The sequence below is a fragment of the Gorilla gorilla genome, chromosome 13, assembly GCF_029281585.2.
Source record: "Gorilla gorilla gorilla isolate KB3781 chromosome 13, NHGRI_mGorGor1-v2.1_pri, whole genome shotgun sequence".
Taxonomy (NCBI): Eukaryota; Metazoa; Chordata; class Mammalia; order Primates; family Hominidae; genus Gorilla; species Gorilla gorilla.
In genome coordinates this window covers 58,025,998-58,052,291 of record NC_073237.2, presented here as the reverse complement: position 1 = coordinate 58,052,291, position 26,294 = coordinate 58,025,998, and the positions used below count along the sequence as shown (strand labels likewise).

The following is a 26,294-nucleotide window of genomic DNA, read 5'->3' as shown; positions in this document are numbered from 1 at the left end:
TGCCTCCTACAAAAGTAGACAGCTGTGGATTTTTGCAATTCTTCCGTTAAAATGTATCATCTTGCCGGGGCAATGGCTCACACCTGTAATCCCAGCACTTTGTGAGGCCAAGGTGGGCGGATCACCTGAGGTCGGTAGTTTGAGACCAGCCTGACCAACAAGGAGAAACACTGTCTCTACTAAAAATACAAAGTTAGCCAGGCATGGTGGTGCATGCCTGTAATCCCAGCTACTCAGGAGGCTGAGGTGGAAGAATCGCTTGAACCCGGGAGGCAGAGGTTGAGGTGAGCTGAGATTGCGCCATTGCAATCCAGCCTGGGCAACAAAAGTGAAACTGTCTCAAAAAAAAGAAGAAAAAAAAAGTATCATCTTACCTGAGGTAATTCCTTTCTTTCCTCATTCTAGCAGAATACAGTCATGCATCACTTAATGAAGGGAATACGTTCTGAGAAGTGCATTGTGAGATGACTTTGTCATTGTGCAAACAGCATGGTGTACTTACATAAACTAGTTGGTAAAGTCTACTATATATACCTAGGCTACATGGTACAGCCTCTTGCTCCTACTGCACTGAATACTGTAGGCAATTGTAACACAATGGTCCGAATCTGTGTATCTAAACATATCTCAACATAGAAAAGACAGAGCAAAAATACGACATAAAACATAAAAAATGGTACATCTGTGTAGGGCACTTACCATGAATGGAGCTTGCAGGAATGAAGTTGCTCTGGATGAGTCAGTGAGTGAGTGGTGAGTGAACGGGAAGGTCTAGGACATTCCTGTATACTACCATAGACTTTGTGAACGCTGTACACTTAGGCTATATTAATTTATTTAAAAAAACTTTTTTCTTCAATAATAAATTAACCTTAGCTTACTGTAACTTTTTCATTTTTGAGACAGAGTCTCAATCTGTTGCCCAGGCTGGAGTGCAGTGGCGCAATCTCGGCTCACTGCAGCTTCCTATTCCTGGGTTCAAGCGATTATTATGCCTCAGCCTCCCGAGTAGCTGGGATTACAGGTGCCCGCCACCATGCCTGGCTAATTTTTGTATTTTTAGTAGAGACGGGGTTTCACCATGTTGGCCTGGCTGGTCTCGAACTCCTGAGTTCAAGTGATCTGCCCGCCTCAGCCTCCCAAAGTGCTGGGATTATAGGCGTGAGCCACCATGCCCGGCGTACTGTAACTTTTTTACTTTATAAACTAAATTTTTTAAAACTTTCTGACTCTTTTGTAATAACACTTTAAACACAAATACATTGTACAGCTGTATAAAAATATTTTCTTTCTCGATATCCTTATTCTATATGCTTTCTTCTATATTTAATTTCTTTTTACTTTTTAAACTTTTTTGTTAAAAACTAAGACACAAACACACACCTTTGTCTAGGCCTACAGATTCAGGATGCTCAATATCACTGTCTTCCACCTCCACATCTTTTTTTTTTGAGACAGTGTCTCACTCTGTCACGCAGGCTGGAGTGCAGTGGCACCATTACAACTCACTGCAGCCTCAACTTCCCAGGCTCAAGCAATCCTCCTGCCTCAACCTTCCAAGTAGCTGGGACTACAGGTGTGCACCACCATGGTGGTTAATTTTTTCTTTTTTTCTTTTGAAGAGACAGGTCCCATGATATTTCCCAGGCTGGTCTCAGACTCCTGGGCTCAAGCAACCCTCACGGCTTGGCCTCCCAAACTGCTAGGATTGCAGGCATGAGCCACAGCACCCAGCCCCACCTCCGATATCTTGTCCTCTGGAAGGTGTTCAGGGACAGTAACACACACGGAGCTGCTATCTCCTGTGATGACAATGCCTTCTTCTGGAATACCTCCTGAAGGACCGCCCTGAAGCTGTTTTACAGTTAACATTTTTTTTTTTTTACAGTAGAAGGAATACACTCTAAAATAATGATGGGGGCCAGACGCAGTGGCTCACGCCTGTAATCCCAGCATTTGGGGAGGCCAAGGTGGGAGGATCACCTGAGGTCAGGAGTTTGAGACCAGCCCGGGCAACATGGTGAAACCCTGTCTCTACTAAAAATACAAAAATCAGCCAAGCGTGGTGATGAACGCCTGTAGTCCCAGCTACTGGGGAAGCTGAGGCAGGAGAATTGCTTGAACCTGGGAGGCGGAGGTTGCAGTGAGCCAACATCACACCACTGCACTCCCACCTGAGCGACCAAGCGAGACTCTGCCTCAAAAATAATAATAATAATGATAAAAAGCATTATGTAGTAAATACATAAACCAGCAGCATAGTCTTTATCATTATTATTAGGTACTATATATTAAATGTAAGTGTCATACTTTTAGACAACCCGCCTCAGCCTTCGAAAGTGCTTGGATTACAGGTGTGAACCAACACACCCGGCTGCTACTAAATAAAATTAAATGTGAGGAAGTTTAAAATATGAACAAATAAGCAATTAGGGAAAAAACCAATAGGATGCAGTTATATATCTTTTTAAGATATGGAAACAACATGATTTTAAGCTGTGAAATCAGAGAGTCAGCTGTGAAGGAGAATGAAGTAGACAGAACAGATGGGGGAACACAGTTACCCTGGATGGACAAGGCTGGCACTAAGAACTAGGGAAACATTGAGTGCATTGGCTACATATACTAAAACAATAAGGTCATTTTCACCTATCAAATCGGCCATGATACATTGTTTTCTTGTTCTTCTGTCTAGTTCTCAGTCCTCACTAGGCCCCCGTGTGATGGCCACTCTCATATGTTATCACTGTGAGATAAATTGGCACAAAGTCTCTGGGAAAAAAATTGAAGCCATGCATGTCAAAAGCTTCACTGCATTTATATCCTCTGAGATAATAATTTTTTTCTATGACTCTCTCGAAAGGAAATTATCAGGCAAAATTCTTTAAAATTTCCAGCAAAGGATACTCACTGCCACATTGTAATAAATGCAAACAAAGGAAAGAAAAACTATACAATTGGTTAAATCATGGCACATCTACACATTGGAATTGACAGTGCCACTTTCAAAGAATATTTAGTGACAGGGGAAAATGCTCATAATATACAGTTAAAAAATAGGCTAAAAACTGTATTTGTAGGCCGGGTGCAGTGGCTCACAACCATAATCCCAGCACTTTGGGAGGCCGAGGTGGGAGGATCACTAGAGCAGAGGAGTTCAAGACCAACCTGGGCAACAGAGCAAGACCCCGTCTCTACAAAAATATATATAAATAAATTAGCCAGGTGTGGCGGGTGTATGCCTGTGTTCCCAGCTACTTGGGAGGATGAGTTAGGAGGATCACTTGAGCCCAGGAGCTGAAGACTGCAATGAGTTGCCATGGCACCACTGCACTTCAGCCTGGACAACAAACTAATAAAACTATCTGTAGTATGATCAATTGTACAAACAAAGAGGAGAAGAAATACAGAAAATATTAGTAATGGCTATAACTGATTGATGGAACCATGGACCATTTACATTTTCTTTGTCATGCTTTATTATTTTCCAAAATGTCCATGTTGAGAATATATACATTATATAATCTGACAAAATAAATATTGAAGCTATTCCTTAAAGCCAATACACAAGCAGGATACATTTCACAGAGCAGGAGCTAAGCTAGATTTGAATTAATTAGTAGCTCTTGTCACTTCTTTAGTACCCACTTCACAGAAGCATTTTATTGTGTTGCTTAGAGACATGTTGCCCACAACTGTGTTTTCTGCTCTCTGGGGAGCATTTTAACCAGCACTTCTGGTTATTTGGTCCTATTCTTTTTCAAACTGTGGAACCACCCCTTTGGATACTGATTTATAAGGTAAGACCAGCCATTAAATTAAAGATCACAGCTATAGAGGTACATTCCACCTGGACCAGAGAAACCAAGATCCCATAAGCGCTTTGTTGCTGTTGCCCAGGTGCAGGCGGGTGGGCTGGTTCCTGACGTCTGTCTCTGTGATCTAAGCTCCAGGTCCTGGTCTCTGTCCTGCTCTTACTCTGGGCCCATAGCAAGGACTTGTACCTGGTTCTCAGTTCCAGCCTTTCCCTTCCAGGGTGAATTTGTTCCCCCATCTGTTTTTCTCTCAAAGGTATCTTCGCTGTCCCTTCTCACAGCTTAAAATCATGTTGTTTTCATAGTTAAAAAGAAAATATAACTACATCCTACTGAAGCAGCCCCCTCCTCCTTCACTACCTGCAAACATGGAATCCTTCTCCCCTCTCCTTCCCGACCTCCATCCACATCTCAGCCCATTTCAAACATCCAGCGTCTGCCTCACCATTGTGCCCAAACTACTTTCAAAGGCTACCAAAGGCTTCCTAATTGTTATAGACAAAGGTTCCTTTTAAGACTCATAATTTAAAATCAGATGTCAATCATACCTCAGTAAAAGTAGAAAAAATCTAAATAAACTTAAGTAAGATTAAATCAGCCACCCGCTCTTTACAGTGTCTCTCCTTTTTATGCGTCATCACGTGCATTTGTCTGTTGACTGCCAGAGAAACAAAGCAGGCGCAACCTCCACCCTCTCCTGGACCCTGGAGTCAGATGGACAGAGCCAGACAATACCAAGTGGGAGAGCAGCTGCTCCGGGGTGGGGTCAGGGGTGGGCAAGAGGAGGGAGTGGAGGCTGCAGGGAGGAGGTGGAGCCACACGGCAGCAGGAGGGCCAGGCAGGGGTGTTGAGGGAGAGGCACTGTGCCAAGCACTGCCAGGGTTCTAAAGCTGCCTCAGCTGTGGAGTGCCCCTCACCAGGCACCCGACTTCTGCCTCCCTCTTAATGTAGCCATCTACTTGAGGCGTTTTGTTCTGGCTTCTCACCTTCAATACTCTTTCCTGGGGCCTCACCACTTCCAGGACTCAGCTTTTAGGTCCTGAGCCCACAGCCCAATGTGTAAAAGGATGCCTGGTTTTTAGTTCCCTCCCAACACTTCCAGGGTGACTTTGTTCCCCTGCCTATTATTCCCTCTATTGTAAGCCCTAGAGGCTAGCTAACCTTCAATCACAGGTGTGATTACAGGATTGCAGGTGTGAGCCACCACCCCAGCCCCTTGCTACCTCTAAAGCATATTTCCCCCTTGCTGCTGTCTTAATGATTTTAACAGTCTCTTCATGAATCCCTACCCTCCCCTGCTCAAAAACCTTTAATGGCTATTGTCCAGCTCAAGGGTGAAGTCCAGAGCCTTCCAAGACCTTCAAGGCCCCACGCTACATTTCCAGCCTCATTGTCATTTGCTCCCTCTCCCCTATGCCATCCTTCACTCAGACCAGACAGCTTTCTTTTCTCTGGTTTGCTCCTGTGTCTCTGCTTACTCAGGCTGTCATCGGCTACGCTGGCTTCCAGGCCCATCTCAAATGGCTCCAGCAAGAAGGCGCTGTCAACCATTCTATCCTGCCTCTACCCAGTCTGAGTTACTCTACTCTTTCAAGGCATATCATAGCACTTTGTAAATAATTAGCTCATGGTATTTATGTACACATTTCAGTGTTGTGGAATCTTTATTGACCTGGGCTGCTGTGTAGACTAGGAGCCTAGGAGAAACCTGCATATAGTAACGCCCCTAAACAGTTAACTAAAGTGGTGTTATGGCTGGGCGTGGTGGCTCACGCCTGTAATCCCAGCACTTTGGGAGGCTGAGGCAGGTGGATCACCTGAGGTCAGGAGTTCGAGACCAGCCTGGCCAATATGGTGAAACCCTGTCTCTACTAAAAATATAAAAATTAGCCGGGCGTGGTGGTGCACACGTGTAGTCCCAGCTACTTCTGCAGGCTGAGGCAGAAGAATCGCTTGAACCCGGGAGGCAGAAGTTGCAGTGAGCCAAGATCCTGCCACTGGACTCCAGCCTGGGTGACAGAGCAAGACTCTATCTCAAAAATAACAAAATAAAATAAAATAAAATAAACCCGAGTTATTTCTAAGAACTCTACACTATTTTCTGATACGTGCTAAGAAATAGAAGTCTCTTGCCCATGTCAGAAAAGCGCATCTAGGTCAAACTTAGTTTGGCCAAGAAAAAAAACCAAAGTAATGATAGAAAAAGTTGATACTTGCCTCTTGCACCCCTGAAAAGAATTCTGTAGTGTTTTTCTAATCGCTTGGCCATGTAGTTGGCATTTAATATCGCAGTTTCCGTGGCCTGTTTAAGACCCTTGCCTCCCATCATCTGCAACAGACGGAAAAAGAGCCATTAGCCATTGAACAGGCAAACACGAATGTGAAGACACCAACCAAAAGACACCCCCAGATAAATTCCACCCACAAAGGAAGGCAGCCCACCATGACTCTGGAGTAAAGATGAGTGGAAAATTCCAACAAGGACATCTGTCAGATCCCTCTAAGCCTGTAATACATTTTTGTTTTCTTCTTTTAATAGTAGCTTTACGTTCTTTATTGTAGTAGCAAAGCCTACAACAGGGCAAGCTGACTACTGACTACTGTGTTATCTAAAGAGAGAAAAGAATTGTTCTTAAATTACACGTGTTTTGTGATTTTTATTTTGTTTACTATGAATTTGAGAGGTCTTGATAATTGCCAGGAATCCGATGGGATCTGGGCCAATATCTCCACGGAAGCAATTTTGTGTAGTTTATTTTCCCATTTTCCCTAGTAGAGGCTGCTTATGTTTAAAAACTGCTCAATCTTGTCCTGGTAGTTAAGAGTCCCTGTGATCATAAGGGATACACGTCATCACTGCAAAGAGCTTCAAATCAAGACTGCACCAATTCTTATGGCCTACTTTCTTCCCAGAGTACCTCACATGTGATGGAGTTGGCATATATATTAAATACATAACTAATGTAAAGAGAATGAGAGAGCACCAAATAAAACAACAGTAGTACATTGGTATCATTAAGGGGGTCCAAAGTAAAAAGGGGCCACATTGCTCCAGGCTGGTCAAAGAAGGGTTCCTAGATTAAGAGCCAGAACTTGGCTAGGAACTTAGAAATAAGTAGAATTTGGATAGGGAAAGACAAAGGAGAAGGTATACCAGGTGAGAAGAATGGCAGAAATGAAGGCGTGGAAGGGGAGGGCACATGACTGTCATCTGGGAGTGGATGTAGGGCAAGGTGAATTGTGACTCCATTTTTAAGCCCAAAACTTCTCTAGGAAGGACTTCGACTCTGTCCAGCCAACCGCTGGCTCTCAACCTATGTCTCATGGGGGGATTTTTTTAAAATGCAGACAGCTTAAGTCCAACCCTACATGTGCTCAATTTGGTTCTCCTTGGAATGGGGCCTAGGCATGTGCATTCTGAAAGAATCCCCTAAGGATTTCGTGCAGGCTAGTGAGAACCAGGTAAAGCAACAGGAAGCCACGAGAGACATGTGGGTGCCTAGGGTGAGTCTAGCAGTCCTGTAGGTGCGCCTGTGGAATTGCAGCAGGGAGAGAAGCAGCTAAAGCTAGAGTCCAGGGGATAAGTAATAACAGCCTGAAATAAGAGAAGGCCCAAGGCCAGAGGGGGCAGCTTAAACCCTACTTTATTTATTTAGTTTTTAAACTGAGGCACCAGCTGGTGTTCCAGGCATGTAGCCAAACCAACCTTGGGGCATTTATTTCCTATATGTGGGAAGTCATCTCCAACCCAAATATGTTCATACAAATAACCCAGATTTACAGAACCCAGAGAACAAAAGGGAAGTGGAATTTGATTCTGCTTACAAAGAAGCAGACCTTTATTCTGATTGCTTGTGTTGTTTGCAAAACAACTTGAGTATCATTTTTAAAAGCAAGTGTTAGTGTCTGAGGTACAGAATTGTTCCGGCTTCCAAGAAACTTTTCGTGAAGAATCATAAATGCCATGCTGTTCCAGAAATAAACAGTCAGCTCCACAGAGTCCTCTGGAATGATTGGCATAGCTGCGTTTTGGGGGTTTTGTTTCAGTGGGAGCCCGCCTTCCTTTAAAGAGGGGCACTGCTTTGGGGAGACTGCTTTAATTAGCAGCCAAACAAGTATTCTTATTCACAGTCTTGTCAGTCCAGGAGGTGGGCAGGGCAGTGTGAACAAGAACTGTAGAAAATCAGCTCTGGCCCTGGTGTTATTTGGAGTAAGACAAAGGAAGGAAGCCTGTACTCTGACTAATTATGCAGAGAGCACAGCGCCACAAACCCTAAAGGCCAAAGAGCTCTGGGAAACCACCAGAGAAGCAAATTTCCGCTATTTTTCATCTTCTCCTCTGGCCCCCCCAAGAAATATATAGCAAAGTGAGATATATAGCAGGATCTCAGCAAAGTGGAATAATTAGTACATGCACTGCTTTTCACTCGGAAGGGGCTATATAAATCCTGCAGGAAACCAAAGGACGCGGCCAGAACATCCATATGACTCATGGAACTTAGCTGTGTCTGGAAAAATATATCTGATGTTTCAGTTTCTCTGATGTTAAACCCACTCTGAGAACCCAAAAGAAGTAGTGTAATGAAGGAGAGATGAAATGATTTTTAGCTCATCTCTTCAGGAAGGTTTCTTCCACCCAGGCCCTCAGCAATATTCTTTGAACCACATCTCAGATCATGAATTTATTTGTTTTTAAGCCAAGAAGTCTGCAGTATCCGGTCCCCACGCATACCTGACGCCCCCACCCACCTGCACATACTCCCAGGCCTCACCTTGATATAAGCCCAGGAAATGGGCAAGATGGAACTGGAGCCCCATGGGGCCGCACTGACGGTTCCCACAGGACAGGCATCCTCATTCCGCTTTAGTGAAATGATGGGATGATTGGGCAAAAACGGGGCAAGATGTTTCTTCCTGTATTTTTTTTTAAGTGCAAATTCAGAAAATGTAAACGATTCAGTTTAATCTAATGGGAAGGTTCTGGGCCCTCCCAGAAAGCCTTGTTCTTAGCAGAGGAGCTCTGACAGTGGAAGGGACTCTCCACCTGCTGGGAGGCAGATGTTCAGGAAGCGATCCTTCCTTCCTTCCTCTTCTGGTGGAGGTCCACCAGCCATCAGTGTCCCAGGGCTCACCCAAGAACTGTGGTGGAGGGCTTGATAGAGGCAGGCAGCCATAAAACAGTGGAGTTCCATGTCCCTCCCTCCCACTCCCAGCCCCATTCCCTCACCCCTATACACTTTCCCAAGATGGACATAGGAGGGGCTGATGAGAAGATGCCCCATGGGCTGACATGAACATCATTCTCCCCACCTCCCTGACAGCTGAAGCACTGGAGCTCACACATTTACTAGAAATAATCATCATCAAAATGAATCTCACTTTAACAGTAGTCAAAAAAAAACAAAAAACAAAAACAAAACAAGAAAGAAGAAAAAAGTAAGAAGGCCCAGCTTCCAGCAACTCTGAAAACTGGCTTCTTTAGCATATTTTTGGGAGACTGAAGCAGCTCAGGAAAACAGCTGCTCTCATCATCATTTTCCCAAGATGATTTGATTTCAGTGTAAAAAGTTCTCCACAGCTAAGAAATATTCCTTCAGTCCTACTCTGGCTTCATCCAATTATTTCTAGTAACCAGGTTTGTTTCTTCCTTACTTATGTGTTACTTATCTCAACACCTTATATCTAATTCACTTTCAATGGAACCATTAGCTGATTTTAAAAAAGAAAAAAAAATGCTTGGAAGTCCAAAAGTCCGAAAGGCACTTTCTAGTGCCAATATTCCAGTTACAATACATATGCTCAGGTAAAGTTCCCTATTCATTATTCTGTTAATAAACCTGCTGTCTATGTGCAACTGGAAGCTCAGTGAGGCCAGATGCTATGGTTAATAAAATCTAATTACGCTTTTCTTTGGAAATCCCCTAAAAGCACCCATTTTGCTGCTCCTCCCCCAGCCCCTACAAGTGCACTACACCAATGAGGGTATCCTCAACACATGAAGACTTTGATGGGATGAGTAGTCTATTTAGGGCCACTCCTTCATTCTGTCTCCAAAGCCATCCTGAAACCAGCAGCCCAGAACTTACACTCCGATGGGCCCCATGCCAGGACCACCTCCTCCGTGGGGAATGCAGAAGGTCTTGTGAAGATTTAGGTGCGAGACATCAGACCCAAAATCTCCAGGGCGACAGATTCCCACCTACCACAAAGGCAAGGGCCAAAAGCAAAAGTCAAGAGCTTGGAAGCACCCTCCAGTGTGAAGGCCATGGCTGGCCGGTGCTGCCTTCTCCCCTCAGAGGAAAAGCAGGCAGAGCCACATCCATGGTGTTCACAGAAATGTCCTCTATACTGGCCCAGTTCCGTAGTCACAACCTGGCATCCTATAGGCAGAGTGCTTGTGGTTGCTATGGAAATAGCAACTGACCATTTAGTCCAATTTAGATTTAAAAATATGGATTTGAATACACAGTCTCTTCCTAATTATCCACACCACAACGGAAGAGAAGTGTCTCTAACACAAGAAAGGGCAGAACCTCCATGTTGTTGAAATAGGCAACTCTTCCCTGAGCAGCGCTACCTTCCCCTGCATGGTTGGCTTTAGTATGATGCACGTTACCAAATGGCACCGTTGGGCACAATGATGGAAGGGGCTGCAGGGGCACCAGGGAGGAGGCTGAACTGAGAGAGGGAAAGCAAGGCTTGCAGTTTTCCTGAGATGATCCAGATACCAGCCATGATATCCCACTAGCCTTCCCACCACTTGGGTGTTAGCACTAATTTTGATGGTGACCAAAGGTACAGAATTCATTTATGCTACAGAACCAATAGACAATCTCTGGATTACACTTGTGAAATGAATGAGAACCAAAGAAAGACTCTAAAATGGTAGGAAAAAAAAAAGAGGTCGGGCATGGTGGATCACACCTGTAATCCTAGCACTTTGGGAAGTTGAGGCAGGTGGATTGCCTGAGCTCAGGAGTTCAAGACCAGCCTGGGCAACACAGTGAAACCCCATCTCTACTAAAATACAAAAAAAAAAAAAAAATTTTTTTTAAATTAGCTGGTTGTGGCAGCATGCACCTGTAGTCCCAGCTACTCGGGAGGCTGAGGCAGGAGAATTGCTTGAACCCAGGAGGTGGAGGTTGCAGTGAGCAGACATCACACCACTGCACTCCACCCTTGGCGACAGAGTGAGACTCCGTCTAAAAAAAGAAAGAAAAAAAGAAAGAAAGAAAAAGGAAAAAAGCAAACACCAATAAGAGTCTCAAAGAGATTGTGTCACTCCTCTCCTGCAGGGGCTCCCAACAGCATTTCTTCAGAGGTTCACAGTACATAGATCCTCTGTCCCCCAAGTAATCAGGATTGGGCCCTTTGAGCCCCCATTTCACAGCTGATAAAGCTGATGCCAGGATAAGTGGCTTTCCAAGGCCATGAGAGATCAACAACCACCAGTGGTCAGGTCGTGGGTCTGAGTTCCCCCAGGCAGGAAGCCTCTCAAGAAGTCAGAATTGTTTTTTTTTTTTTTCACATATCCATTTTCTCAGTGGGAACTAAGGGCGGGCCTCTTCAGTTCCCACCTGAGCATTCATATTTGCCCCGTCTAGGTAGACCTGTCCTCCATGTCGATGGATGAGGTCACACACGTCACTGATGTTCTCTTCAAACACCCCATTGGTGGATGGGTATGTAATCATGATAGCTGCTAGGTTCTCCTTGTGCTTATCCACCTGTGAAAGAAAAGGGGTAGAGAAGGACATGGAGGGAGGATATGTTTCTTTCTTGGCCAAATCCTCGCCTTTCATTTTAAAGGATGAAGAAAGATGAAGTCTCAGTCTTTACTTCCCTGGAACTGTCTCAAAGTACAATGACAGCAATAAAAAAACCACAGCCATTACTCCCTTCACAAATCATTCCAAAGAAATAATAAGATCCTGGCTGGGTGTGGTGGCTCATGCCCGTAATCCCGGCACTCTGGGAGGCCGAGGCAGGCAGATCACCTAAGGTCAGGAATTCGAGACCAGCCTGGCCAACATGGTGAAACCCCGTCTCTACTAAAAATACAAAGATTTAGCCGAGCATGGTGGCGGGTGCCTGTAATCCCAGCTACTTAGGAGGCTGAGGCAGGGACAATTGCTTGAACCGGTGAGGTGGAGGTTGTAGTGAGCCAAGATCACACCACTGCACTCCAGCTTGGACAACAGAGAGAGACTCCGCGTCAAAAAAAAAAAGAAAAAAGAAAAAAAGAAATAATAAGATCCTTTCAGGCTAGGTCTCTATGGTCCAGACCAAAAGGACTATTCACAAGATTTTTGGACATTTTGGGCCCAACTCTCTAAGGTGGTTTTCCCTTGGTTCAAGTCATCTCAATAATGATTTCAGACGTTTGTGGTTCTAGGTGCGTCCATTCTCATAGTTAATCTCTCTGCTCATCTTCTCATATCCATTCCTTTCCCTTGCCTTCTGTTGAAGTTAAAATTCCCAAATTACAGCTAGATAGGAGGAGTAAGTCGTAGAGTTCTATACCACTGCAGGATGACTATATTTAACAATATATAATTTTGAATAGTTAGAAGAAGGATATTGAACGTTCCCTCAACACAAAGAAATGATACATGCTTGAGATGATGGATATGCTGATTACCCTGATCTGATCTCTATACATTTTATGTATAGAAACATCACTATATACCCCATGACTACGTACAACTATTGTCATTTAAAAAGATAAAGAACAGAGGCCAGGCGTGGTAGCTCACGCCTGTTATCTCAGCACTTTGGGAGGCTGAGGCGGGCGGATCACGAGGTCAGGAGATTGAGACTATCCTGGCCAACACGGTGAAACCCTGTCTCTACTAAAAATACAAAAAGTAGCTGGGCATGGTGGCACACGCCTGTAGTCCCAGCTAATCAGGAGGCTGAGGCAGGAGAATTGCTTGAACCCAGGAGGCGGAGGTTGCAGTGAGCCGAGATCGTGCCACTGCACTCCAGCCTGGGCGACAGGGTGAGACTCCATCTCAAAACAAACAAACAAAAAGATAAAGAACAGGAATTGAAAAAAAAAAAAAAAGAATTCCCACAAGGAGTGTTTCTGTAAATAAAAGTCTTCTTTATTCCTTCCTTTTACAGAAGGCAAGCATATATAAAAGTCATGTCCCTGTGTGTTTTCCTGGCCAGTGTATCAGAGCAGGCATGTTTGAGAACATGGGGGTGGCCAGGGAAGTCATGTCCTATATTACTATAATGGAAGGACTTAATAATTTCAACTACTGGCCTGGAACACTTGTTGGAGAAAAGCTTTGTGGAGCAATGGAAGGGTAGGGGTGGATCGAAGAGAGGTGCAGAATTGTGGATTTTCAGCTTCCTTTAGAAGGCAACTGCACAGAGTTCGCAGTCTCCATGCTTAATAACACCACCATCAAAATCACATTGCTATTCCACTGGTTTCCTTCCCGCTTAAGATGCAGCTGCCAGTCCGCTGGTGGGAAGCAGATACGGTTGCTAAGCAACTTCTTCCTGGAGGTTGGGAGGTTGAGAGTGGGGGTTGGTGGAAACCAAGCTGCATGATGAAAGGAATTCAGCATGATGGGGCTGGCACAGTCATGGATATTTGCAAAGTTGACATTTGTGTTACAATTCCTGACACGAAGATTAAGTGTAAGTGTGACTGCCATTTTGATTATTAAGTGGGGAAGGCGAGAAGGAGAGGGAAGATTGGGCAGAAAGAGGCAGGCAGGTTCTGCAAGGAGTACTCTTACTACCACCATGAATAATTCATTCAGTTTTTTACACAAGCTGGAATTAGAAAACGGGGATTTCTCCCTGTTGGTGATGGGAGGGGTAGAGTAGACTCTGGTCAAAGGAAGAACTGCAGACTTTTCATTAGAATGCAAGAGAAGACATTTACATAATCCATCAAGTCCCTGATCCCCACCAGCACTCCCCACCCCGGCCTCTCCCATCTGCTAAGGAGAAGACAAGTACCATGGCCTTGAGGTGAACTGCATCGATATTCCCATATTTATCCACCTCCACAGGCTGAATCTTCATGCCTGCCATGTGGGCACTTGCTGGGTTGGTCCCATGTGCTGATTTCGGAATGAGGCAAACCTACGGAATAGAAAGGAAGCAAAGAAAGAGCAAAATCATCACCAGACTATGAATAATGACAGAAAAGTACTACAACATGCTTGTAGCACAAATTAGACACCACCTGTTTTTATTTAGGCTGAACACTAGTGCTTTAAAATCTGCTACAATTTAATCATTTGTCATTGCAAAACAATGTCCAAAAAAAGTTTCCATATGAATCCCTAAATATTGTTCCCTAAAGATGCTCAGGAAATCAATACAATCTTCCCCTATCCCAGTACAATAAAAATAGGCCTGGACTTATTCTAACCTTGTCTCAGTTAGGATACACAGAAAGCACCTTAGAAGAACATGAGACTGGAAGTTAAACTCAAGGACTCAGGGCCCACATCACAGCTTCAGTGCTCTGCTTGGCTTAACCAGGACAGATGATAATGACAGACGTTAATTCCAAGGCCTCCCAGTACCAATACACCAATTATATCATTATTTATCGGATGTTTACTCTGTAATAAATTATTAGTTTCTATAAGAACCATAAACTAAGCATTAATAATGATCAACCCGGCCAGGTGCAGTGGCTCACGCGTGTAATCCCAGCACTTTGGGAGGCCGAGGTGGGTGGATCACCTGAGGTCAGGAGTTCAAGACCAGCCTGGCCAACATGGTGAAACCCCGTCTCTAGTAAAAATACAAAAAATAGCTGGGTGTGGTGGTAGGCGTCTGTAATCCCAGTTACTCGAGAGGCTGAGGCAGGAGAATTGGTTGAAACCAGGAGGTGTAGGTTGCAGTGAGCCGAGATTGCGCTATTGCACTCCAGCCTGGGTGACAAGAGTGAAACTCCGTATTTAAAAAAAAAAAAAAAAAAAGATCAACCTGGCCGTGCATGGTGGCTCACGCCTGTAATCCCAACACTTCGGGAGGTGGAGGTCAGGAGTTCAAGACCAGCCTGGCCAACATGGCGAAATGCTGTCTCTATTAAAAATACAAAAATTAGCCAGGTGTGGTGACGCACGCCTGTAGTCCCAGCTACTCAGGAGGCTGAGACAAAAGATTCGCTTGAATCCGGGAGGTGGAGGTTGCAGCGAGCCGAGATCGCGCCATTGCACTCCAGCCTGGGCAACAGAGCAAGACTCCGTCTCAAAAAAAAAAAAATAGATAAAAAAAAAAATGACCAACCCCTACCCTGGGTTCACACAACTCACTCACTAACAATGGTGGCCTGTGAATGACTGTCTAGAGTCCAGAGATGCAGCAGAAACATGGAGAAGGGGATGTTGCTTCAGGTTAAGGAAATCAAGGGAAAGTGCCTCAAGAGCTGAGCCTAAGTTAGAGCTTACAGCTGCACTGAATTTTTATGGAAGCTGGACAGTAGGTGCAATGCTAAAATTCTCAGACTCAAATCATCCTTCATTTCCTCCAAACAACCATGTGGACACAGGCTCTTGTAGAACTGATGATGTGTCCCAGTGGGAAAGTAAGTCACAAGGTTTTCCCCAACAAAAAGCATCAAGGAGAAGCCATGATTACCCTGAAAATCATCCTCCTATTTTTTATCCCACAGAGAGATGGATGGGCATTACTGAAAATAGGCTATGAAGTTAAATCTTAGCTTACAGCTCTTTCCTCAAAAACAGCAAAGGAGTCTACTTAAGAAAAATAAACGTGTACAAAAAGAAAACATTAGCCAAAGGCAAACATGAACTACTTTGCACTCTTCTATTGTCAGAAGGTTTGTGTCCCTTTAGAACGGCTGTTGGTCTCATACTGGTTATGTCACGTTGTGCTCAAATCCGTTTTCTTGTTTGAATGCTTCCCTTTTGTAGTTAATTTTTTTCTTTAATTTCTCAGGACCCAAGCTGGAGGCACTGTCCTCTCTCACAGGTATTGCTAGTCTACAAAAGGATCGTTGTATGAAAGGATCCCTTCAGGGCAGAATATTGATAAGAAGGAGAAAGGGGAATATTAAAAATAAATATAAAATATTCATAGAAAGCCAAAATGAAGAATTCATACCAGGTGAGTTCTGTTGAAACACAAACATGTGAAAACGTCAACCACCCTGTGGTACACTGAATAACGGGCTCCCAAAGACATCCCTGTCCTAATCCTCGGAACCTGTGGGTGTTTCCTTATATGGCAAGGGGGACTTGCAGATGGGATTAAGGTAAAGAAAGATCTTGAGATGGAAAAATTATTCTGGATTTTGGGCTGGGCCCTAAATATATTCTTAAGTGTCCTCATCAGAGGGAAGCAGAGGGAGATGGGACCACAGAGGGAGCGGGACATGTGCTGACTGAAGCAGGAAGCTCGAGCCAAGGAATGCAGGAGGCCTGCAGATGCCAGGAAAGGTAAGGAAACAGATTCTCCTGTCTCCCCCAGAAGGAATCAGCTCTACTAACACTTTGACTTTAGCCCAGTGAAACCAATTTCTGACACCTGGCCTCTGCAACTATAAGAAAATTAATGTGTGTTGTTTTAAGCCACTAAGCCTGTAGAAATTTATCATAGCAGCCATAGGAAACTAATACACATCCTGGTACAACGAGCAATGGAAAGAGAAGTCACAGTGGCTTTGTGAAGCAGTCATTTATATGTTGCTGTCAGACATTTCTGGTTTTCTATGAGGATTTAGAGGAATTTAATTATTCTTTATAATGTTAAGTTTTTCCTCAGTTTAAAATTGTAGTGTTGGCCGGGCGAGGTTGCTCATGCCTGTAATCCCAGCACTTTGGGAGGCTGAGGCAGGCGGTTCACTTGAGGCCACGGGTTCAAGACCAGCCTGGCCAACATGGTGAAACCCTGTCTCTAATAAAAATACAAAAAATAGCCAGGCATGGTGGTGCACGCCTACAGTCCCAGCTACTTGGGAGGCTGAAGCATGAGAATCACCTGAACCCGGGAGGCGGAGGTTGCCATAAGCCAAGATCATGCCATTGCACTCCAGCCTGGGTGACAGAGTGAGAGTCTCTCTTGGGGGAAAAAAAAATTGTTTTGTTGTGAGGGATATGGAAGTAACAGGACCCAGATTTGAAGTTTTGGTTTATCCAAAGCAAATCCAGCTTTTGGTGCATTGATGCCCATTTAGGGGGGTGCCATGTTTTCTAAACTCCCCAGGGTGCCGCGTGGCATAGAATAGCATAAGGTCATCTTTAGACTTGTTGAATGAGTGAAGGGTTAAGGAGATCTCCCGTGCAAGGGAAACTAATGTCTTACCACTGGTAAAATCTAACAACCAAAGGCCCCTACTTTGTCTCAGGCAGTTGGGAAGAAAAAAATATTCCCATACAGGTTTTGAGCTTTCTTTGTTGATTTACATATAACATAATTTGTTTCCTTTGGTCAATGTTTTCCCTTTGTATAGGAAACTCAGACTCTGAAGAGCAAACTTAATTGTTTTTCTTTAGAGTTTTTATTTTTTCGTAAGATCTGGAGGTCTGCTGAGTAAGTCAGGATTTGACTAACAAATTGAAATATTAATTATAAAGTGTTAAAGGCCATGCCTGGTACATGGTAGTTGCCATATAAGTGTTTGTTAAATAAATTTGTATTCTCCCAAAGTAAACTCATAAATCAAGAAGTTAGGCATTCCATTTTAGGAACCTCTGAAATTTAACCTAAGAGAAAATGTGAAAATAACTTCAAAAAGCAGCTTGAAAGAAAAGACCCATCAGGAGCCCAGGCACTTCTGTAGCACATGATTTCCCCACACTCCCTGCACATGACTTCCCCACACTCCCTTTCAAAAAAGAAGGATATATTTTGCTGGATTCCATTAGAATCTATTGTGTGGGAGCAGCTGCCTCAGACATCAGTGATGTGAAAAAATCTTCCCTGATTAGTGAATACTAAATCATTTTCTTCTCTAACTAAGAAAGTTGGCTTTAATTAAAAAAAAATTTTTTTTGAGAGGGAGTCTCACTCTGTTACCCAGGCTGGAGTGCAGTGGTGCGATCTCAGCTCACTGCAACCTCTGCCTCCTGGATTCAAGTGATTCTCCTGCCTCAGCCTCCTCAGTAGCTGGGATTACAGGCGTGCACCACCATGCCTGGCTAATTTTTGTGTTTTTAGTAGAGACAGGGTTTTGCTATGTTGGCCAGGCTGGTCTTGAACTCCTGACCTTAGGTGATCTGCCTGCCTCAGCCTCCCAATGTGCTGGGATTACAGGCATGAGCCACCATGCCCGAGCTAATTAAAATTTCTGATCCAGAAGGATGCCAACATTTCCAGGCTTATGAGCTTTGTATTTCTACCAGCTCAGTGGCTGGAGGGCTTCTCTGCCTCTCCCTTTCCCCCTCTCCCTGAAGCGCAGCACCCAGCCCCTCTCCCTCCTGCGGAGTGAAATGGCCTCTCATGACACTTCAGTGATGGCAGGATGGGCAATGGGGCCAAGAGAAACATCACACACAGTGGGTGGAGAAGGGAAGGAGGACAGGAAAACACAAAGAGAGGGAACAGGAACCAGAAAGAATCCACGAGTCACGGAAGAACCCCGCCCAGGCCAAACCCAAAGGCCTTTCATTCTTTCTCCTTGGCCTTTCCAGTTTGGTCCCCAGCTGCTGGACATTCACAGCTACTTCCTGGTGTCAGATTGGGGAATTTGGGAAATGGCGAGGGGTGGGAAGCATTACTGCGTGGAAAGAATCTGGATTTTAGCTGGCCCTTTGCCATTAGCTAGTCACCTGCTTTCTGCAAACACTGCTTTCTGCGGCCTCTCTCCACCAAGCAGTGGAGGAGTGGGGTGGAGATGTCACACAGGACAGGCTGCCCCTTTCCAGCATCCCCAGGCTCCTGGGCACCTCGTGGTGAAAGATACTAATGAAGAGGAACTCCAGAGACGACCTCAGAACATGGAAGCCGTGAGGGAAAAACAGACAGGAGAGAATCTGGCGTTGTTTTACTGGCTGGACACCTGGAGCTCCAAAGTTTCCTTTCTGATTCTGCGAAAGTGCCGAGACTCTCAGGTCCCAAGAGCAATTATAGTTCTAAACTAATCATTCCTTAGAAAGCTGAGAATTCAGAACCACAAATGAACAAACTGTGGGGGAATTTCAGGGTGTGTGTCTGTCTGGTTGACCACTTCACTTCTCTCTGGACTGGCAAGCAGTCCTTGACCAGGGTTTAATCATTTATTCAATTCACGAATGGCCTGTTTTTCAAAGATCTTTAGACATGAATTCTAGGGCCAGGTGCAGAGGGTCATGCCTGTAATCCTGGTCTCCCTAGCACTTTGGGAGGCTTCCTTGAGCCCAGGAGTTCAAGGCTGCAGTGAGCTATGAAGAGAAAAAAAAAAAAAAAAAAAAAAAAGGGCCGGGCGCAGTGGCTCACACCTATAATCCCAGCACTTTGAGAGGTCTGGGGGGGTGGATCACCTGAGGTCAGGAGTTCGAGACCAGCCTGATCAACATGGTGAAACTCTGTTTCTACTAAAAATACAAAAATTAGCTGGGTGTGGTGGCGTATGCCTGTAATCCCAGCTACTCAGGAGGCTGAGGCACCAGAATCGCTTGAACCCAGGAGGCAGAGGTTGCAGTGAGCCGAGATTGGGCCATTGCACTCCAGCCTGGGGAACAGGGCGAGACTCCATCTCAAAAAAAAAAAAAACATCCTATTCCCCAACCAAGATGAAAGCCTGGAAAGACACACCTGTGGAATCAGGATGACCTACGCAAGGGAAGGAGGGAAAAAAATGTTCCTTCTTTTCCCCTGTTATGAAAGGGAAGTGAAACATTTTCAGCATTCTTTATTGCAAATTCCAGGCAACTAGCCATAAGTAACCTTCCAGTGGTAATAAAACCAGAAATGGACTAAGATCGGGCCACTACCAATCCACCCTACTTACTTAGCCAGCCAGCACCACCCTACCCCTTTTGTCTGCAACTCTCTGGTATCAGCAGATGCTTTTGCCCTGCTCTCGGCTCCTAGGCGATGCTCCTATTAAGGACTTCTGCTCCACAGCTCAGTACAAACTCTAGCATAGCACTGGCCATCAAAATGAAGGAACCAGGAACACAGGCCTCCTCTGGCACAAGCTGAGGCCTGAGTTAGGTCACTGCTACAGGCACTGCCCCTGGGGGGGCTAGTGGTGTCCATTAGTACCTGCTGGTCCCCACAGTGGTCCCCAAGAGGCGATTGGGATCCTGGAGACCAGGTTCTCATATCCAAAGCAAACAATGAAGCAGGACCGTGAACTCTGCTTTATGCCTTTTTTGGTGCTTGAAGTTGAGAATCATCTAATGGAGAATTTATTTATTCAACAAATATTTTTTAAGCATACTATGACCAGAACTGGGCTTCAGCACAACAGGGGTTACTGAAGAATTAAAGCATGGTCTCTGCCCTTCATCCAGGCCCAGGGCCGGGGCTGAGCCAAAGAGAGGATGCTTGCAATGGCAACATTCCTGCCCTCTTCCTCCCTCTGCTCCCTAGAGAGCAGTTCCACAGCCAACTGGCTGACGTTTGCATTCTGGGTTTGAGCAAGTCTTTTATCTCTGAATGTTTTTCCTCAAAATGGTCAAGTGGGATGTCTTGGAAGCAAGGATCATAATGGCTAGTTCACAGAAATTTGTTTCTTGACTATATGTTCCCTCATCTGCTTCCAAGAAGGCTTGGAGGGAGTGTCCCACAGAAGGGACCCTGACAGCCAGGACCTCTGTGCCCCATGGTGAGCAAGCGCCACCTCCTGCCATACTCACCGTTCTGTGCCCCTCTCCCTTCTGGTTTAAGTAGGCTCGGATAGTGGCCAGTCCAGCATATTCTCCCTGGGCTCCGCTTGCAAAGACAAGAAGAAAAGGATCACGGTTAGGTCTTCTGGCTTTCATTTACTCATTCAATATTTACTGGGCCCTGGCCAGGGGTTCACCAGCACGTGACACATGGTCACTGTCCAGACGCTGAGAGAAGCTCATCAAGGAGCTCTGCTGGAGTCAAAAAGTCTTGAACAATCAAAACAATCAAAGCAACAGCATCCAGTTTGTGCACTACAGCTCAACCACTCCTACCCAAAGATGGAGCTTTCTATACCCTTGCTCAGGACCACGCATTGAAAATAGCCTTTTGTTATTATGAAAAATTTCAAAACCATACCAAAATACAGTGAAGAACAAAAGGAACTACCATGTGTGTGTCAGCCAGCTGTAACAATTTGGTTTACGGTCAATCTTGTTTCCTATTATATTTCTCACTAACCACTTTCATGCTGAACTATATATTTTGAAGCAAACTTCAAACATCCTATCATCAGTTCAAATGTCAATATGCAGCCTTCAAAGATAAGTATTGTTTTTAAAAATATAACTACAGGCCAGGTGCAATGGCTCATGCCTGTAATCCTAGCACTTTGGGAGGCCGATGTGGGCAGATCATTCGAGCTCAGAAGTTCGAGATCAGCCTGGGCAACATGGCGGAACAGTGTCTCCACTAAAAGTACAAAAAATTAGCCTGTGATAGCATGCATCTGTAGTACCAGCTCCTGGGCAGGCTGACATGGAAGGATCACTTGAGTCTGTGAGGCGGAGACTGCAGTAAGCCGAGATGGTGCCACTGCACTCCAACCTGGGTGACAGAGTGAGATCCCATCTCAAAAAATAAATAAATAACTACAAACACAACTGTCACACCTAGAACAATGAACTTCAGTTTTTTCCTTTTTTTCCCTTTTCTTTCCTCCTTTAAATGGGTAATGTGTCAACATCTTAACAAGGTTTAAGGAAGGCACACCTATGAGGTGAAAACAAATCATCACTCTATAATTTCTTAGTATCACCAAATATCGAGTCAAGGGCCTGATCAGCCCCAAAAGAATGAGGCACTTTTAATGTGACACCATTCCTGGCAGTCTCAGGTTCGGCTCTCCCAGGCCCCGGATGCAGATGGCTGTTAGGGGCTGGCCATCCTCATCTCAACGGTCCTGGAAGGCGCCACTTTCAGGGCATATGCAATGACTAACATTCCGGTGAGCAATGCTGACTCAATCGTAGACTGTTATTTCATGTTCCCAGTACCCCGTGCAGGAAGAGAAGGGAAATGAGTAATAGATGTATCAGTCCCATTCAAAATGTGTATGTCTGCAGAAGTTGAAGGCAAAAATTAAATACTAAAAAAAGAAGCAAAAATTTAAACTTTAAACAAATGAAAATTTAAAAATAAAATAACTTTTTTAATGTTACCCACAGAAAATAGGAAAGAATTTTAAAAAATGTGTATGTTCTCCATGCCATCACCCCCATTTTGCACACAAAGAAACTGAGGTCTGAGTGCTACATGCCAAATGGGCAACAGTGAGAGATGAAGACTTGGGTGTGGAGTCAGCCTGCCTCCCAGAGCTACGGGCTCCCTTTGCAAGCAGTGCTGCTCTTCTGAGCACACTGTGCTCTCCAAGGACGGAGAGTTGTGGGAGCAAATGCTGATTTTCTTTCATAGCAGAAGTCTTGTCTGATTGATAGAACTGGGGGGTTTAGCTAAAATAAAAAATAAAAAAAAAAAGAAAGAAAAGAAGAAAGAAAGCCTGTCTTACAAGACCTGAGTCACCCCGTTCCTCGTCACCCGCACTGAGTCAGCTGCAGCTATCTCCGCTCTCTTCCAAGAAGAAAGGCAAAGACTGCTCTTCTGTTTTCCTGGCTTCTGAAAAACAAGTCCTAGCCTATTTGAGGTTTTTTCATTTTGAGGACAAGAAAATGAATATGCCGTGCTTCAGGAAACCACTCACATCGCAAGTAACTTCATCTCCCTGTGCCTATGTGCCTGAGAGATGTGTAAAAGGGGGATAGTAACAGTACCCATCACACAGGGCAGATGTGATGAGTAGTGAGATCATCAAGGTCAAATGCTTCTCAGCCAAATCCTGCCCATTCTTCAACTGGCTCCAACTCTCTGCAAAGCCTTCCCTAAAGCCACCAATCCAGCTCTGTCACTTCCTCAGAGAGGCCTTCCCTGAAGGCAAGAATCTTGTCAACCTTGTTCACAATTGTATTCTCTATTCCAAGAACACTGACATAAAAAATATTTGATAGATTGATTAAAGAAATAATCCTCTACCTCCTCCAAATTATCATAGCATTTTACTCTACAATCTTATCTGACATTAATATCCTATACATGTACTGGACATAGAAAATTATTACCGATTTCACATTTACTTTGTATGCCTGTCTTATCTCAATTAGAGCATAAGCTCTGAAAGTAGGGTCTAATTCTCAGAGTTCTGTATATTCTTCAACAGGGAATATATAGAACAGTACTCTGCATGTAATAGTTCTGCAATAAGTATTTAGTAAATATTTTAAAAATTGAATTCCTCCAGCACAGGCAATCAATATGAATGTCATCCTTTCCCCTACAGTAAGGAACCTCAAGAAAAACATTTTATATTTACCCCTATGTTTTTCTCATGAATTCTATTCATCTGACTTTCTTGAAAGGCCAATCAAGGTGTAGACTAGGAATGAAGGAAGAGGCAGATTACTGGCTGTGAGCCAGTAGTGTAGGAGAAAGACAACATGCTAAAGACTTGATCAGAAATGCTGGATTTCTCTCTCTCTCTCTCTCTCTCTCTGGCCTTAAACACCTATAAAATCAGCTATGTTTCAACTCAAAAAGTGCAAATGATATATTCAAATGTGACACAAGGATTACTACTGGGGCATTATTAAAACAAATTGTTAGTGCCACCTGTTGGTAGAAAAGTCTTATGAAAAATAATTGCTTATCTACATAACCCAGACTAAGCAACCATCAGCAAACTATTATATATGGAGGACAGGCTAGGTCAGTGCTTTTCTGACATCTGTTTAAAATGAAGTAGTGAATGGTCTGGAGCTGCAGGGCTGGCCAGTGAACGGGGAGCCTCAGAAACACCAAGTTTGTGTGAGCACAGCTTAAACTGTCTTAGAAAAACAAGGCCCTCCATGCCGGGCGTGGTGGCTCACACCTGTAATCCTAACACTTTGGGAGGCCAAGGTGGGCGGATCACCTGAGATCAGGAGTTCGAGACCAGCCTGGCCAACATGGTGAAACCCCGTTTCTACTAAACATACAAAAAATTAGCCAGGCGTGGTGGTGCATGCCTGTAATCCAGACTACTTGGGAGGCTGAAGTGGGAGAATCACTTGAACCTGGGAGGTGGAGGTTGCAGTGATCCGAGATCACACCACTGCACTCCAGCCTGGGCCACAGAGTGAGACTCCACCTCAAGAAAAAAAAAAGAAGAAAAGAAAAACAAGACCCTCCAGTGTATGGCATTTACTCAGGCTGATTAAGGAGCTGCTGCTTAATGCAGAATGGGGAAATTGAGCAGACAACTTCTTCCAAAACTCAGATTCATTCTACAAAGAATCCACAAGAAACTCAATAGACTAGAAAAAGTAGAACAACTGAATAACAGGTATAAGAGCCCACAAGGTGAAAACAGTTGGAGTTGATGGAATTCAACAGTATTGTGATCACTATAACCCAGGCCCTTTCAGTATCAGTGTATCATCACATGTGTGCAAGTTCAGGAGAAACACTCAATGTAAACTTAAAAAAAAAAAGAATTTGTAGATGACATGGCAGAGATAGGGTGAGGGTGATAGTTCAGAAGAGCTAAAAGTTCTTTTGCCAAGGTTAGAACAGGAGTTCAAAGAAAAAACAAATTTTAAAGATTTTAAAAATTAATTTATCTTTCCCTTTACTAAGAACCCTAGCCAAACATACTGAGAATTAGAAATGGATGTTGTGCCGGGCATGGTGGCTCACGCCTGTAATCCCAGCACTTTGGGAGGCCGAGGTGGGTGGATCACAAGGTCAGGAGTTCGAGACCAGCCTGGATAATATGGTGAAACCCCATCTCTACTAAAAGTACAAAAATTAGCTGGGTGTGGTGGTGGGCACCTGTAGTCCCAGGTACTCAGGGAGCTGAGGCGGGAGAATTGCTTGAACCCGGGAGGCGGAGGTTGCAGCGAGCTGAGATTGCACCACTGCACTCTAGCCTGGGCATCAGAGTGAGACTCCATCACAAAAACAAACAAACAAAAAGAAATGGATGTTGCAGGCCAGGCACAGTGCCTCATGCCTGCATGCCTGTAATCACAGCACGTTGGGAGGCCGAGGCGAGCGGATTACCTGCAGTTAGAAGATCGAGACCAGCCTGGCGAACATGGCAAAACCCTGTCTCTACTAAAAATACAAAAATTAGCCAGGTGTGGTGGTGTGCATCTGTAATCCCAGCTACTTGGGAGGCTGAGGCAGGAGAATCGCTTAAAGCAAGGAGGTGGAGGCTGCAGTGATCTAAGATCGCGCCACTGCACTCCAGCCTGGGCCACAGAGTGAGACTCAGTCTCATGGCGGGGGCGGGGAGAAAAAACATCGTGGCTAACTTTATAGACACCATAAGCAATTTCTCAGATGGTGACTGCTTTGGAATATTTGGAGATGGGTCACTGTAGCTGCATGCTTTTTATATACGCAAAAAGTAACATGAAACCCATTTTGCAAGACTGCGGAATGCACTAAAGTAATAATTTATGGTGAACACCAGCAGTCACCAAAACTCCCACTGAATCACATTGTAATTATATGGAGAAAACAGTATTTGTGTTCTCAAATAGAATGTTGTATTTTTATATAAGTCAAAAGATGCTAAAAATGTGCCATAAGAAAAGACCACGCTGTGGATTCTAAAGTTTTAAAAATTATAGTACCAAGAAATTAAGATTTATATATTTTTGAATTACTAAATATCTAGATTGACCATATCTATTTTTGTTTTAATTTTCCCTAAATATTCTGAAAATCATTTTATAGTTTTTAACACACCATTATAGTTTGTGCACGGATGGCCACCTTTAGTGTGTGATTTCAGTGAAGTTTCCATTGAAGTTATTTATAAGCAGTGGACCTATTTTACTTCTTATATTTGAACTTCTTAAGAAGTTTCTTGACCAGGCATGGTGGCTCATGCCTGTAATCCCAGCACTTTGGGAGGCTGAGGTGGGCAGATCACCTGAGGTCAGGAGTTCGAGACCAACCTGGACAACATGGCGAAACTTCATCTCTACTAAAAATACAAAAATTAGCTGGGCGTGGTGGCAGGTGCCTGTAATCCTAGCTACTCAGGAGGGTGAGACAAGAGAATCACTTGAACCCAGCAGGTGGAGGTTCCAGTGAGCTGAGATCGCACCACTGCACTCCAGCCTGCGCAACAAGAGCAAAACTCTGTCTCAAAAAAAAAAAAAAAAAAGTTTCTCAGGGTATGTTTTTAAAAAAATATTTTATTACATTTAAAATGATACCTTTCATGAAAAATATTTATTTTATGAGTGATAAATTATAAGTTTAAATATGAGGTGAATTTGTTCCCTTCAACTACCTATAATATCTATAGCATCTAGCATACAGCCCTTTGTACAAAAT

The 26,294-nt window shown here is 44.2% G+C and overlaps 1 protein-coding gene across 1 annotated transcript in view; it reads right to left on the bottom strand.

Moving 5' to 3' along the window:
- Positions 1–26,294, bottom strand: part of GLDC (glycine decarboxylase) — a 113,060-nt gene that overhangs the window by 12,320 nt on the left and 74,446 nt on the right. The window contains exons 16-21 of the mRNA XM_004065375.5: positions 20,600–20,675; positions 13,797–13,922; positions 11,393–11,542; positions 9,902–10,014; positions 8,588–8,729; positions 6,033–6,144 (exon numbers count right to left, since the gene is read on the bottom strand). Coding sequence (XP_004065423.4) covers positions 6,033–6,144; positions 8,588–8,729; positions 9,902–10,014; positions 11,393–11,542; positions 13,797–13,922; positions 20,600–20,675 — 719 coding nt within the window. The remainder of the gene's footprint in view (positions 1–6,032; positions 6,145–8,587; positions 8,730–9,901; positions 10,015–11,392; positions 11,543–13,796; positions 13,923–20,599; positions 20,676–26,294) is intronic.